Genomic DNA, 13,489 nt, shown 5'->3' on the forward strand with positions numbered 1-13,489 from the left:
TCAGGAGTGCTTGGAGCAGGAGGAGTTCGTCGCGTCGGCCTCGTCTGCGCTAGTGGTAACACCCAGGACCTGCCTCCGGCCCCCGGAGCCGCCCCCCGGCCGCAGGGAAAGGACACGGGGGCCCCGACCCCCCCGGCCGCCTAAAGTGCAGGTTTGCTTTAGTTTTTGTTTTTCTTTCATTAAAAAAATAACAGGAATAAAACTTTCTTTTTTTTTTCTTTTTCTCTTTTCGGCAAAGGGACATCGGGGCGAGCACTCAGGGAGGCGGCGCTCCCGGGGGATCTGCTGCTCGGAGGGGGATCCAGCACTCAGGGGATCCAGTTCTCAGAGGATCCAGCTCTCCAAGGAGGATCCGGGACTCAGAGGAGGATCCAGCGCTCCAAGGATCCAGTTCTCAGAGGATCAAACTCTCTGAGGAGGATCCAGCTCGAAGAGAAGGGTCTGACACCTGGAGGATCCAACTCTCAGAGGATCCAACTTGGAGGAGGATCCAATGCCGGAAGGAGGATCCAACACTCAGTGGAGAGCTGGTGCTTAGAGGATCCAGCTCTTGGAGGATCCAGCCATCAGAGGATCCAACTCTTGGAGCATCTGGCTCTTGGAGGAGGATCCAGGTCCCAGAGAAGGATCTGGCTCTTGGAAGATGTGGCTCTTGGAGGAGGATCCAGTGCTCCCCCACTGACATTTGTCCAATCTCCTGGCCCGTTCTTTGCCCCAGAGGTGCCGGGGGAGCTGCCCATGCTGGACCCGCTCCCAGCCGCTGCTCCAAGGCTGGAGCCCCCCGGGCCACTGTTCTGGGGCCTCGACCCCGTGGGCTCTGGGCCGTCCTGCCCGGATCCAGGCTGTCCCACTGACACCCAACCCTGGCTCCGGCACCACTGGCTCAACCGGCTCCAAGAGCTGATGAGGGCGACGGCCTCGCCCTGCAGGAACACCCGGGAGCATCCACGGAGCCGCCTGGGATTTCCCACTGGGAGGACCTGCCGAGCTCCCTGAGGCGCCACTCCATGTACCCCCAGGGCTCCCTCAGCTGCTTTTTTTTTTTATCTTTTCCAGTTTTTTGCGATTTTTTTCCACTTTTTGCTTTTTTACAAGAGAGGCTGGCAAGGGGTTGGGGTTGGTTTGTCACCAACTCAAGGAGCCGCCACTGGCACGGCCCCACCCATCCCATCCTCTGCCGCCCACAAATCGCCTGGAAACAAGGCAGGAGAATCCCGATTTTCTTCCATATTTTTTAGGACAAAAGGAATTGAAGCTGTTTGAACTTCCCCTGGAGGTGCTGCTGGCCCCAGGCCTGGCCATTTGGGGCATTTCTAGCGGGTTTTGGGGCACTGGACAGGATTCCCAACTTTCTGTCTGTACAGCCATCGTCACGCTCTCCATTGGCCCTTCTGGGGCAACAAAGCTGGAAGTACCAGGAATTTGGGATATTTTCCCCCCCCACTTGTGGTTTAAAAATAATAAAAAAAGCAATTTGCCCGTTTTCTACACAATTCAACCCAAACCCAACCAACTCTGATCTATGTACACACGGCCATGTCTATACACACAGAGATGGGAATAGGGGCCCAGGGGAGATGCCGGCACTGTCCTGCTTTCCTGGGAAACACCCACCGGCTCCTGGGGGGCTCCAAGAGAGAAAAAACCCCCAAACTGCCCCAAACCCCCTCCCCCGCAGCCCCCCTGGGCCGCCGCTCCCCTCAAACCCCCTTTTCCCCCCAATTTTATCTCATTTTGGCTGGTTTTTCCGCTGTCTTCCCCCGACGCTCTCTGCTCTTCCCACCCAAATGGAGCTGCGGGACGTTGTGTCCATGGATCCAGCACTTCTCCGGCTGGGAAAGGCTCCCGGAGCCGACGCCAGGAGCTGCTTTTTTGGGTTTATTATCAGATTTTGGTGGTTTTGCCTTTTTTTGTTTGTTTTTTTTTCTCTTCCATGTATTTCTAGCCAGCTCCCCAGAGCTGGGCCGGGCCGGCAGCGACTCCGCCACTCTCCCGACATAGAAATAAGGCTAAATCACCGCAATTCAGCCAAAAGAAAGAAAAACCAAAGGAATATATATATATTTTTTTATATATATATATATATATCATCCTCTTCAAAAATAAAAGGAGAGGTCCCGCGGCCGGACGCCGGTGAGTCCCGCGGAGCCGGGAGCGTTTTTTTTTCCCCCCAAATCCGTTGTCGCCGTTCTGGTTTCTGGATTTTCTCCGTGGCAAAGAACACAGGACCAGGAGGATGGGTGGATACAGCAGGAATTCACCGGAAAGAGCTGCCTGAGGGTACAAAATACAGTACGGACACGTCGGCCACCGAGGAAGGACTATTGCTCCCGTGTGAGTGAGGGATCCGGGTCCTTTGCGACGGAGAAGGCTTTAAAAACGGGATAAATGGAAGAAACTCGCTTTAAAAATCCCTTTAAAAAGAGCAACGGCGGCGGGAGCAGCAGGACAGGGCCGGAGCCGGACGGACGGATGGACCCCCAGGGGTCTGCGGCTGTTCCTCACTTCCCAATAAATACGGAGAGAGGGAGATGCCGGATCCGTGGTAATAAATTAAGGAGGCAGCTGAGCGGGCTCCCAAAAATGGATTAAAAGCGAAAAAAAAAAAAGTCCTAAAAGTGGTGAAACCGTTGGAGGAGAAGAAGAGGCAAAACTTTGGAATGAGAGTGATGGAGTTCAGAGTTCTGGGAAAATGGGGTGAAAAAGTGGAATTCTGGACAGGGCAGGACTGAGCCAAGGGAGTGAAAAAGAATTTAAAAAAAGACTGTTTGAGAGTGGAAAAATGTGTTTAATAGGAGGTGGCTGGAGGGATCAGGCGGCGCCAGGGCCGGGCCCGGGGGGGGGGGCAAAAAAAGACAAAAAGAGGCAAAAAATAACAATAACCCCCCTAAAACCACCCCCAAGGGGCCGAGGCCGGGCGCGGCCACGGGTTTGGGGCCGGAAAATCCAATTTGGGTGAAGCCAAGGGGCGGATTCCGGCGGGTCCCGGTGAATCGGGGCCGGAGGCGCCTTATTTGGAGAGAAGGGGAAGATGTTTCGCCCCGTCGAGCTTTTCCTTGTGCTTTGTGTCGGCGCCTCCCCCTTCCCGGCGGGAAACTGGAGGGGGGGGGAACGGTCTGAAATCGGCAAAACCGAGGAGATCTTCCCTAATTGTCAGGGAGCCGCAGCTCCGCGCCGGCTCGGGGCAGGTTCCAGTTCGGGTGCCCGGAGTTTGCAGTTTGCATCCCAAAAAACCGACAAAAAAAAAAAAAAAAAAAAAACAACGTGGAAAGAGGAGAAAAAGGAGGGAGAAAAAAAAAAAAGAGAACGAAGGAAAAATCACAAGCCGAGGGAACGGCCGTTGGTCCAAGGTGCCCCTGCTGCCCCCCCGGCGCCGCGGCTGCCCCCCCGGCTCCAGGGCCCTCGGTGCTGGTTTCAATGGGGGGCATCGGGAGGAGAGGGGGCTGCGGGTGAGCCCCTGTCCCTCCCCAAAGCAGCGAGTCTTGGGGGGCCCACGGCGGGGACAGAGCAGGGGGAGGAGCCGCGGGCAGCGGCGCGGTCGGGCCGGTTTCTCTCTCCGGTGGCTGCAGGAGGTTCGGGGGGTGTTTCGGAGACCCCCGCGCCCCACCACTGCCGGGGGGGGGCTCGGGGACCCTTCATCCCGTTGCTGGGAGCGGGGGCATAGGGGGGTTTGGGGACCCCTTCACCCTGTCGCTGGGAGGGGGGTGGGCTCGGGGATCCCTTTGCCCCATTGCTGTTTTGGGGGAGGAGACTCGGGGGTTTGGGAACCCCTCTGCCCCGTCACTGGGAGGGGGGATCGGGGGCCCCTCTGCCCCGGGGCTCGGGGGGGGGGCGGTAGGGGGCCGGCGTCGGGGGGTCGAGGGGGTGGGGGTCGGCTCAGTCGTCGTCCACGTCGTCGCCGTCAGAGTCGTCGCCGGCTCCGCTGCCGCTGCCGGGCCCAGGGGGGCCGGCGCGCCGATCGTAGAGCTTGTCCCGCTGGCGCTCCTGGATGTCGCGCATCTCCTCGGCGTAGCGGCAGAAGGCGCCGCCGAACTTGGCCCAGGCCTTGTAGGGGACGGTGATGGCGTTGCGGTAGGACGGCTTCACCTCGCTGACCCGCAGGAACACGCCGTACTTGTTGCAGCCCACGTCGAAGAAGAAGCGCTTGGAGTCCACGGTGATGGACGTGCCCTCGGGCAGCTCCCCGTAGAGCCCCCCGCCGCCCGGGCCGCCGCCGCCGGGGCCACCCAGCTCGTCCTCCTCGCCGCCGTAGTCGTCGATGAGCTTGGCCAGCGCGTCGCGGAACTCGATAAGGCCCTGGGCGGGCAGCGCGATGGTCTGGCCGCTCTGCAGCCCCGGGGGGCCCCCCGCGAACCCCCCCGGGCCGCCCGGGCCGCGGTTCACGGTCTGGCGGATGCGCAGGAAGCGCCCGCGCTGGTTCTCCTTCAGGTCCAGGTAGTACTTGCGGTTCTCCCGCACCAGGAACTCGCTCTTGAGGGCGCGGCGGGGCCCGGCGCCGTCCTCGCCCGGCGGCCCCGCGGCCTGGGCGAGCTGCTCGGGGCTGGACGGGCCCAGCTGCGCGTAGTGCTCGATGAAGTCGCCCAGGTAGTCGCGGAACTCGGCGGCCACGGCCATGGAGAGCGTGAGGCGGCTCTTGGAGCCGCCCGCGCCCACCTCGGCGATCTTGAGGAAGCGGCCCTTGGCGTTCTGCTTCACGTCCAGGTAGAAGCGCTTGTTCTGAATGTCCAGCCGCTTGGACGCCAGCTCCTGCGTCTCCTGTTCGGGGCCGGCCGCGCCGCCGCCGCCGCCGGGCCCCGCCGCGGGCCCGGCCCCCCCCGCCCCGCCACGGGCGGCCCCGAACCCGCCGCCGCCGCCGCCGCCGCGCTCGCTGCCGCTGTCCCCGTCCGCCATCTTGTCCGCCCGCCCCGCGCGCCGCCCGCTTCCGGCCCCGCTGCGACACCGCCGATGACGTCACCGCCGCACCGCCGCCGTCACGTGCGCGGGGGGGGCAAGGGGGGAAGAGCCCCGCCCGCCGCGTCCCCGCGCGCCCCCGGCAGGCCCCGCCCCCCTCTGTCAGTCATGGCCGCCTGCGGCCTCCATTGGTCAATGAGACCCCGCCCCCCGGGGCCCCGCCCCCCCCGCTGTCAGTCACGGTCAACACGGCCCCGATTGGTCGGTGAGCCCCGAAGCCCCGCCCCGCAGCACCTGCCCCTCCCCACTCCCTCAGTCGCAGGCTCCCGCCCGTCCCTGCTTGTCAGTCATGGCCGCCGCCGGCCCCCATTGGTCAGAGAGGCACAGAGCACCGCCCCGGCATAGCCCCGCCTCCCACCGCTTCCATTGAGCATAAACCCCGCCCTCCAGCTGTCAGTCACGGCCGCCACAAGCCCCCATTGGTCAATGAGATCGAGGGCTCCTCCCCCATCAAGCCCCGCCCCACCACCTCTCCACTCGAGTTCCATTGAGTGCACAGCCCGGCCCCCCCGGCTGTCCCTCACAGCTAGCCCAGCTCCCCATTGGCTGAGGCCTAAAGTCGCACCCCCTGGCTGTCAGTCAGGGCTTCCAGCAGCACCGATTGGTTGGTGAGCCCCAAGCCCCGCCCTCCCCTCCCAGCACAGTCCCATAAATTGCAGGTTCCCACCCACTCCTGCTGTCAATCACAGCCTCCACCAGCTCCTATTGTTCAGTGAGGCTGGAGCCCCGCCCCACCAGGCAGGCCCCACCCCTGGCTGTCAGTCATGGCCACCACAGTCCCCATCAGCTGGTGAGGATCAGAGCCCCTCCCCCCGGGGGTGCATGACATCATGACCACCCAGTCTGATGTCACTGGTGACATCAGCAGCACAGGGGACAGGCTGGGGATCCGGCAGCCTCCAGGTCCTCCCTGGGCCCCCACAGGGCCCCTAAGTGGGGCTGGGAGGGTACAACCTGACCCCCCGCCCTGGGGATGTGTGATACAAGGGCAGAGCTGCAGCATCCAGATCCTGTGGGGGCCTGCTGAGGGACTTCCAGGGACCCCGCAGGATCTCCTGAGAACCTCTGGGGAACTCAAGGGACCCACTGGGGACCTTATGGGAACCTTCATGGACTTATTGGGGCCTCCTGGGATCTCATGAGAACCTTCAGGGACTCCCAGGGGTGTTGTGGAGCCTCCCAGGTGCCCTCAGAGGTGCCAGGGCAGGACCAGCCCCCAGGGCTCCCCCAGTGTCCCCAGGAGGCTCCCGCCCAATGGGGTGTCACCCCTGGGGCAGGTGATGCCCCCCAAGGATGTGTCCAGCTGTGCCTCTCCCATGTGAACAGAGAGACCCCCACAGAGGCATCTGGGGAGACACTTGTGTGTGGGAGGGCTAAGAGGGTAACCCAGCCCCCTCTGGGGTCTTCTTTTGGGGTGGGTGATCCCCCAGGCTGGGCAGGGAGGCCCAAAATAGTACCCCTGAGACCCCCCAGCAGCTGTACCCCAGCTGCCTCTCAAATCCCAGCACCCCCCAGGGAAGAGGGACAGTGAAAGGGGGTCCCTCAACAACCCCCCTCCCACAGCCCCAGGTCACTCACAGTGACACCTTCACGGCCTGGCCTGGCTCCACACAGCAGTTGCCCCCCCTCCCCACCCTGCTGCACCCCCAGCACACACAGAGTCAGGGTCTCCCCACCATCTCTTTATCGTGGGCTCAGGTGCAGGGGGGGCTCAGCAGGGCCCCGGGGGGGGTCCCACAGCCCCCCTCAGTGGGGCAGCTCGTGGGGGATCAGTTTGTAGTGGGCCCCACAGGAGGGGCAGCGCTGGGCCTCGCCCTTGTGCAGCCAGAACCAAACCACGCAGCTGTTGTCCTCCTCACCTGGGGACAGGGACAGAGTGGGACAGGGCATGGACACAGGGACAGGAATGGGGCCCGGGAACAGAGACAGAAACGTGGGAACAGGGCATGGACACAGGGACAGGACAGACACATGGACATGGGAACAAGGATGGACACGCGGACACAGGGACAGGATGGACACACAGACCAGAGGGACACACAGACAGCAGGGTCACTCACTCACAGACACAGGGACAGGAGGGACACACGGACAGGGTCACTCAGACACACAGACAGGACAGACACACGGACAGGGTCACTCACAGACACAGCCCACGATGCGTTTGTTTGTGATGGAGGGCACGAGATTCGGGTCCTCTTTGGTGCCCGCATAGCGTTTGGGCCGGAACATGCTGTAGGGGTCCTGGGGGGCAGGGGGGTCAGGAGGGCACCCGTGGGACAGGTACCCCCCCCAGAGACACCCTGACACCCCCCAGACTCACCACCCTCACCCCCCGACCCTGAGACCCCCCCGAAACTCACCACCCCCACCACCTGGGGTCCCCCAGCTCCCTGTTCCCAAGAATCCCCCAGCTCTGAGACCCTCAGCCCCCCCCGAGACCTCCCCCAACAACACACCTTGTCCCCACCAAAAACACCAACCCCCCCCAGACGCCCCCTCCCACCCCCTGAGCCTCCTTCGCCGCCCCTGAGCCTAACCCTAACCCTCCTGTATTCGTCAGACCCTGAGACCACCCCAGACCCTCCTTCGCCGCCCCTGAGCCCCCTAGAACCGCCTGAGACCCCCAAACGCCCCCAAGACGCCCCTCCTCCCCCCCGAACAGTCGAACTCCGAAACCTCCTCAGACCCCCCCGAGTTCCCCAAGACCCCCCGCCCTCCCCGGGTGCCCCCGCACTCACCAGGCCCTTGTTCAGGGCCTCCATGACCTTCCTCTCCATCCCAGTCGCCTGTTCTTCATCGCTGGCCAGGCTCCCTGCGGACCGCGGTCACACGGGGGGGGAGGCACGGACACCGCGCCCGCTCCCCCCCTGCGGCCCCGCACGCCCCCTCCCTCGCGCCCCCCCCGCACCGCCCTCCCCCCGGTCCCCGCTCACCGGGCACGCCGAGCTGGCGCGCGGGCGCGGCGCGGGCGGAGGCGCCGGGCAGGAGCCGCAGGGCCGCGCTCACCCGCAGTAACCTTGAGGCCATGGCGGCACCGGCTCTTCCGCTGCAGAAGCGGAAGCGGAAATGACGTCACGCGGGATCGGGACGGCGGGCGGTGAGCGGAGCCTGCCCCCGGGGCTTGACCACGCCCCAAGGCGGAACCACGCCTCTCCCTGGGTCACGCCCCTTAGAAACAAAACCACGCCTTCCTTCTGGGACACGCCCCCAGTGCGGCCGCCGGGGGTCACCGAGGGCGGAGGCAGATGGGACAGCGCGAAGGAGACAGGGACGGGGGCAGGGATGGGGTCACCCAGGGGGCGACAGGGACAGCCCGGGGGGGACAGGGTCAAGGTTGGGGACACCCAGGGAGCGACAGGGATGGGGACAGCCTGGGGGGGACAGGGATGGGGACAGCCCATGAGGGGGCAGGGACACTCTGGGGGTACAGGGGAACCCTGGGGGTTGTGGGGACACTCCTGGGGGGACAGGGACTGTGCCCCTGAGGTAGAAGCTGGGGATGGGAGCACCTGGAGAGGGACAGGGACAACCCCCAGGGGGACAGAGACAGTGTTCCCGAGGGGGGTGGGAGGGGGGACAAGGATCCCCTGGAGGTGACGAAGACACCTCAGGGTGGATGGGACAATGTCCCTGGGACCACGGGGGTGGGACAGCCCTGGAGGAGGGGGACAAAGAACTGGGGACCATGGGGACATGACACCTCCAGAGGGATGGGGACAGGTGGTCCTGGGGCCTTGGGGACTGAGAGTCCCAGGGGAGAACAGGGCCAGGGACACCGGGGGGGGGGGGGGGATGGGAATGATGTCCTGGGAGCCATGGGGGTGGGACACCCCGAGGGATAGGGACAGGGACAGCCCTGGGGGGACAGGGCCAATGTCCCCAGAACCACGATGACACCCTCAAGGTGACAAGAACAATGTCCCTGGAACTCTGGGGACAAGACCAGCCCAGGACACTGCAGAGAGACATTCCTGGAGCCTTGGGGCCATGCGGGGACAGGGACACCCCGGGGACACAGGGACAGCTCAGGGGGGACAGGGCCGATGTCCCCAGGAGCAGGGACCTCCCCCTGAGGGATGGGGACAGATTGTCCCAGGGCTCTGGGGACAGAACAGCCCCAGGGGGGACAGGGACAATCTCCCCAGGACCACGGAACACCCCTGGGGGCACAGGGACACCCTCGGGACAGATCTGGGGGGACAGGGCTCATGTCTCCAGAGCAGGGACAGCCCTGGAGGGGTGGGGACAGCCCTGGGGGCACAGGGCCAGCCCCCCGCCCCTTCCCCTGCCTCAGTTTCCCCCTCCCTCGCTGCTTACTCATCCCCATCGATCCTATCGATCCCACCGGGGGTGAGGGGGGACAAAACAACCTTTTTCCCCCCCAGTTTTGAGGCCGGCGCTGGTTTGACCCCCCGGCTGTGCAGCCACAAGCCCGGGGTGCTGCGGGGAGGGGAGGGCAGCACCCCTGGGCCCCCCCAAATCCTTCAGGGGGAGGGAGGGGGCTAAAAATAAAATTGGGAAAGCAGCGCCGGGGGGGGCCAGGGGGGTGGGCGAGTGCCAAGGGAGGAGGAGGAGGAGGAGGAGGAGGAGGCAGGACAGGCGGGCACAGGCAGGCACAACACCCGCCCTGTGCTCCCGCAGCACCCACTGCCCACACCCTGCCGGGGTCTGGGGGGGACCCCCCAAGCCCCCCCGGGGGCCATGGGCATCCAGGGCATGGAGCTGTGCGCCGTGGCCGTGGTCATCCTCCTCTTCATCGCCGTGCTCAAGCAGTTCGGCATCCTGGAGCCCATCTCCATGGAAGGTACCCCCCAGTTATAACCTTAATGAACCCTAATTATTGAGTTAATTAATCCTCCCATCCCTCCCCCCATCAGTGACCTGTCGGGCCCTCTGAGGTCCAACCAGCCGGGTTTGGAGTTCCCCCCCGGGAGGGTTTGGGGTGAAGGCTGAGGGTTTGGGGGGTGGTGGAAAGGGCAGGTCCCCCCAGACCCCCTCCAGCCCCCCATTGGAGTGTCCTGGCCCAGCCCTGCTCTGACCTTCCCCGGGGGGCTATGCCAGTGCTGCCCCCAAAAAACTCATCCCCAGAGACCCCCTGTCCCTCCCAAGGTGCCCCCACTCCCTGTTAACAGATAACAGGGACCCCCAAACCTCCCCGAGGTGGGAGGGGGCGGCTCTGAGCTGCTGTTAACCCCCCCCTCCCCCCGAGCTGGGGGGCTCTGCCACCACAGAGACCCCCAAAGCCCCCTTGGGATGGGGCACAGGGACCCCCAGGCCCCCACTGACTCTCAACCCCCCCAAAACAACACCAGGCCCTCCCACTCCCTTTCTGCCCCCCAAGCCCCCCTGAGACCCGGCTTAGCAGGACCCAGGGGGTTCAACCCCTCTGGGGGGACCCTGGGGATTTTCCAGGGTCCCAACCCCATCCCAAAATTCCCACCCCTCCGTCTGTGCCGGGAGGCTCCATGGGGGCTCCCCAGGCTGGAATTATTAATAAGCCATCATTTATTAATTACCTTTGGCCGGGGAGAGGCGGCTCCGGAATGTTCCGTGCCTCCGGAATGCAGGAAACCCCTCGGGATTCGACACCCGGGGTGTTCCAGGGGCCCAAAGGGAATTTTGGGGTCCACCACGGCACCCTGGGGTGGTTTTGGGGCCGTGGGAGTAGCTGTAGGGGGGATGGGGTTGGTTTTAGCAGGGATGGAGGTGGTTTTAGGGGTTTGGAGGGTTGGTTTTAGGGAGAATGGGAGTGGTTTTAAGGGGTAGAAGGGTTGGCTTTAGGGGGGTGGGGGTGGTTTAAAGGGGATAGGGGTGGCTTTAGGGCGGGGGGGGTGTTTTTAAGGGGGATCTTTGTCCGGGGGGTCTCTCCAGACAACAGCGATGCCGACGTGGAGCTCCCAACTATCCGGCACCAACCCGAGGGGCTGGAGCAGCTCCTGGCCCGGACCAACTTCACCAAGATTGAGCTGCAGTCCCTCTACCGTGGCTTCAAGAACGTGAGCTTGGGGATCCCTCACCCCCTGACCCCACATACGAGGGTCCTGGGGGTCTCCAGTGTCACCAGGCGCCACCTCCTTCCCAGGAATGTCCCAGCGGCCTCGTGGACGAGGAAACCTTCACACTCATCTACTCACGGTTCTTCCCCCAGGGCGGTGAGTCGGGGGGCCCCCAAACCTGCCAGGGGGGGTCTGGGGGGGCCCATCCAGACAAACAGCCCCTGCCAAAGCGGGGGGAGTTACCATCCCCTCGCCCTGCAGACGCCAGTTCCTACGCCCACCTCTTGTTCGACGCCTTCGACGCCGACCACAACGGGGCTCTGTGCTTCCAGGTGGGAATTCCCGGCGTGATTCATCACATCCTCCTCCTCTTCCTCCTCCTCCTTCTCCTCCTCCTCCTCCCAGGCTATGGCCGAACTCTCCCTCGCGGTGCCGGGGGCACTGCAGCACAAGGGGTGGTGGTTAAAAATAACGGGATCAATAGGGAACAAATCCCTCGGGCGCCCCAGGATCGATGTGGCAGCAGGAGGGGGGGCTGAGTGCTGTGAGGGGGGTTGGGGTCCCTCCCTGCTCACACCCACGGCAGGATTTTGCCGTGGGGCTCTCGGTGCTGCTGCGGGGGACGGAGCAGCAGAAGCTGAAGTGGACGTTTGACCTCTACGACGTGAATAAGGACGGCTACGTCACCAAGGAGGTGACACTGGGGGACACTGGGGGGGCTGGTGGGGCAGGGGGCACCCAGAGAGGGACGTGCCGGTGCTCTGTGTGCCCCCAGGACATGCTGGAGATCATGAAGTCCATCTATGCCATGATGGGGCCCTGCACCGAGCCCACCCTGCGGGCCAGCGCCCCGGCCCAGCACATGGAGCTGTTCTTCCAGGTGACACTGTCCCCTCTGCCCCCTCCTGGGGCCACCTCCCGGGGCCACCCACCCCCACTCAGCCCCGGCCACTTCCTTGCAGAAGATGGACAGGAACGGGGACGGTGTGGTGACCTTCGAGGAGTTCCTGGAGACCTGCCAGGAGGTGGGGGGACTCCAGGGGGCTGGGGGGCACTACCACCCTCCTCCTCCTCCATCCTGCCAGGCCTTGGAGTCTGAGACATCCCCCTGCTCCTAGTTCTGTCCCAGAGTGATGTGCTGGGGGGGGCAGGAGGGATGGGGACAAGGGGGTGACCCCGGGAGGGGGGACAGGAGGAGAGAGACAGGAAGGGAATGGCAGGAGGGGGGAACAGGAGGGGGGCTGGGAGAGGAATGGGAGGGAGGGACGGGAGGAGTGTTATGGGAATTGTGGGATGGGGGGTGTTGGGCGGTGGGGAGAGGAGAGAGGGGACAGGATTGGGGGGGAAAGGAGGGGGGAGACAGGCAAGCAGGATGGGAGGGACAGGAGTGGGATGGCAGGAGGGGGACAGGAGGAGGGGGACACGGGAGTCTCTGTCCTCTCCCCTCCAGGACAAGGACATCATGAGCTCCATGCAGATCTTCCACAACGTGCTCTAGACCCTGGGCCCCCCCCGGAGACAGGAGGAGACAAGGACAACGCTGCCACCAGAGCCCCCAGCACAGCACTGGCACATGCAAGATGGACCCATTTCAGGGGGCTGAGCCCCCCTTGACAAGGACCCCCTGCCCTGGGTGGCATAGGGACCTGACATGGCACAAACAGGACCCTGACACCAGGCCCCCCTGGGGTGGGGACCCCTGGGACACAGGAACCCCCTGAGAGGGGACTCCCTGGGATGTGGGGACCCCTCAGGGACAGGATCCCTTGGAGATGGCACCCCCCAGGGAAGGGACCCCCCGGGACGTGGGGAGTTCCTAAGTGGGGGTCTCCAGGCATGAAATGGAGCCCCCAAACACCAACCAAAAGCACACAGACCCGCCTCCCCCCTCATCACTCAGGGGACCCCCACGAGGCCACAGCCCCCCCCCCAGCACGTGGAGAGGGGGTTGTTTTATAAATAAACCAGGTAGTGACGATTTAGGGGGAAACGGAGTCAAGTGCGACGTGACAGCTGTGCAGTGTCCCTGCCCCCGTCCCCGTCCCCGTCTCAGTCCAATCCCAGTCCCTGCCCCAGTCCCAGCCACCATCCCTGTCCCCATTCCTGTCCTGGCCTCGATCCCCGTCCCCATCCCTGCCCCATCCCCATCCCTGCCCCATCCCAGTTCCTGGCCCTGTCCTTCTCCCTGTCCCCTCCCTGGCCCTGCCCCTAATCCAGCCCTTGTCGTTCTTTCCGTCCCTGACACAGTCCCCATCCCAGTCCCAGTCCCTCTCCTGGTCACTGTCCCAGTCCCTGTCCCGGTCCCAATCCCAGTTCCTGCCCCAGTCCCAGTCGCTATAATGGTCCCATTCCCGCTCCCAATCCCATTTCCGAACCCAGTCCCACCCAGACCCGGTGCCCCTCCCCGGCCCCGCCTCCTCCGCCCTCCCCTCTCATTGGTCCTCGTTGGGGGCGGTCCCGTCCTCTCCGCGCTCCCATTGGACGGCCCGAAGGGGGCGTGGCCTCAGCACGGCGACCTTTAGACAGGCGGGGGCGGGTCT

The 13,489-nt window shown here is 64.3% G+C and overlaps 3 protein-coding genes across 4 annotated transcripts; 1 reads left to right on the plus strand and 2 right to left on the minus strand.

Annotated features, from left to right (window-relative positions):
- Positions 1-2,042: 2,042 nt before the first annotated feature.
- PURB (purine rich element binding protein B) lies at positions 2,043-4,890 on the minus strand. The gene has a single exon (XM_027734866.2). The coding sequence runs from the start codon at positions 4,888-4,890 to the stop codon at positions 3,877-3,879; it is 1,014 nt and encodes a 337-aa protein (XP_027590667.1). The 3' UTR covers positions 2,043-3,876.
- Positions 4,891-6,696: 1,806 nt separating this feature from the next.
- LOC113995256 (cytochrome c oxidase subunit 5B, mitochondrial) lies at positions 6,697-7,980 on the minus strand. The gene is made up of 4 exons (XM_027735138.2): positions 7,887-7,980; positions 7,692-7,765; positions 7,095-7,194; positions 6,697-6,809 (listed from the first exon to the last, which is right to left on the minus strand). The coding sequence occupies exons 1-4, from the start codon at positions 7,978-7,980 to the stop codon at positions 6,697-6,699; spliced, it is 381 nt and encodes a 126-aa protein (XP_027590939.1).
- Positions 7,981-9,572: 1,592 nt separating this feature from the next.
- Positions 9,573-12,927, plus strand: LOC113995085 (calsenilin-like). 2 transcript variants are annotated; one of them, XM_027734833.2, is made up of 8 exons: positions 9,573-9,757; positions 10,825-10,949; positions 11,036-11,105; positions 11,211-11,281; positions 11,536-11,643; positions 11,725-11,829; positions 11,912-11,974; positions 12,400-12,927. In XM_027734833.2, the coding sequence occupies exons 1-8, from the start codon at positions 9,655-9,657 to the stop codon at positions 12,445-12,447; spliced, it is 693 nt and encodes a 230-aa protein (XP_027590634.2). In that variant the 5' UTR covers positions 9,573-9,654; the 3' UTR covers positions 12,448-12,927. The 2 variants fall into 2 exon arrangements, with proteins under 2 accessions (XP_027590634.2, XP_027590626.2); XM_027734825.2 differs by having other exon boundaries at positions 11,036-11,281.
- The last annotated feature ends 562 nt before the right edge of the window (positions 12,928-13,489 follow it).

This window comes from Pipra filicauda, unplaced genomic scaffold (genome assembly GCF_003945595.2).
Source record: "Pipra filicauda isolate LSUMZ 115617 unplaced genomic scaffold, ASM394559v2 scaffold480_size458065_pilon, whole genome shotgun sequence".
NCBI classification, from domain to species: Eukaryota; Metazoa; Chordata; class Aves; order Passeriformes; family Pipridae; genus Pipra; species Pipra filicauda.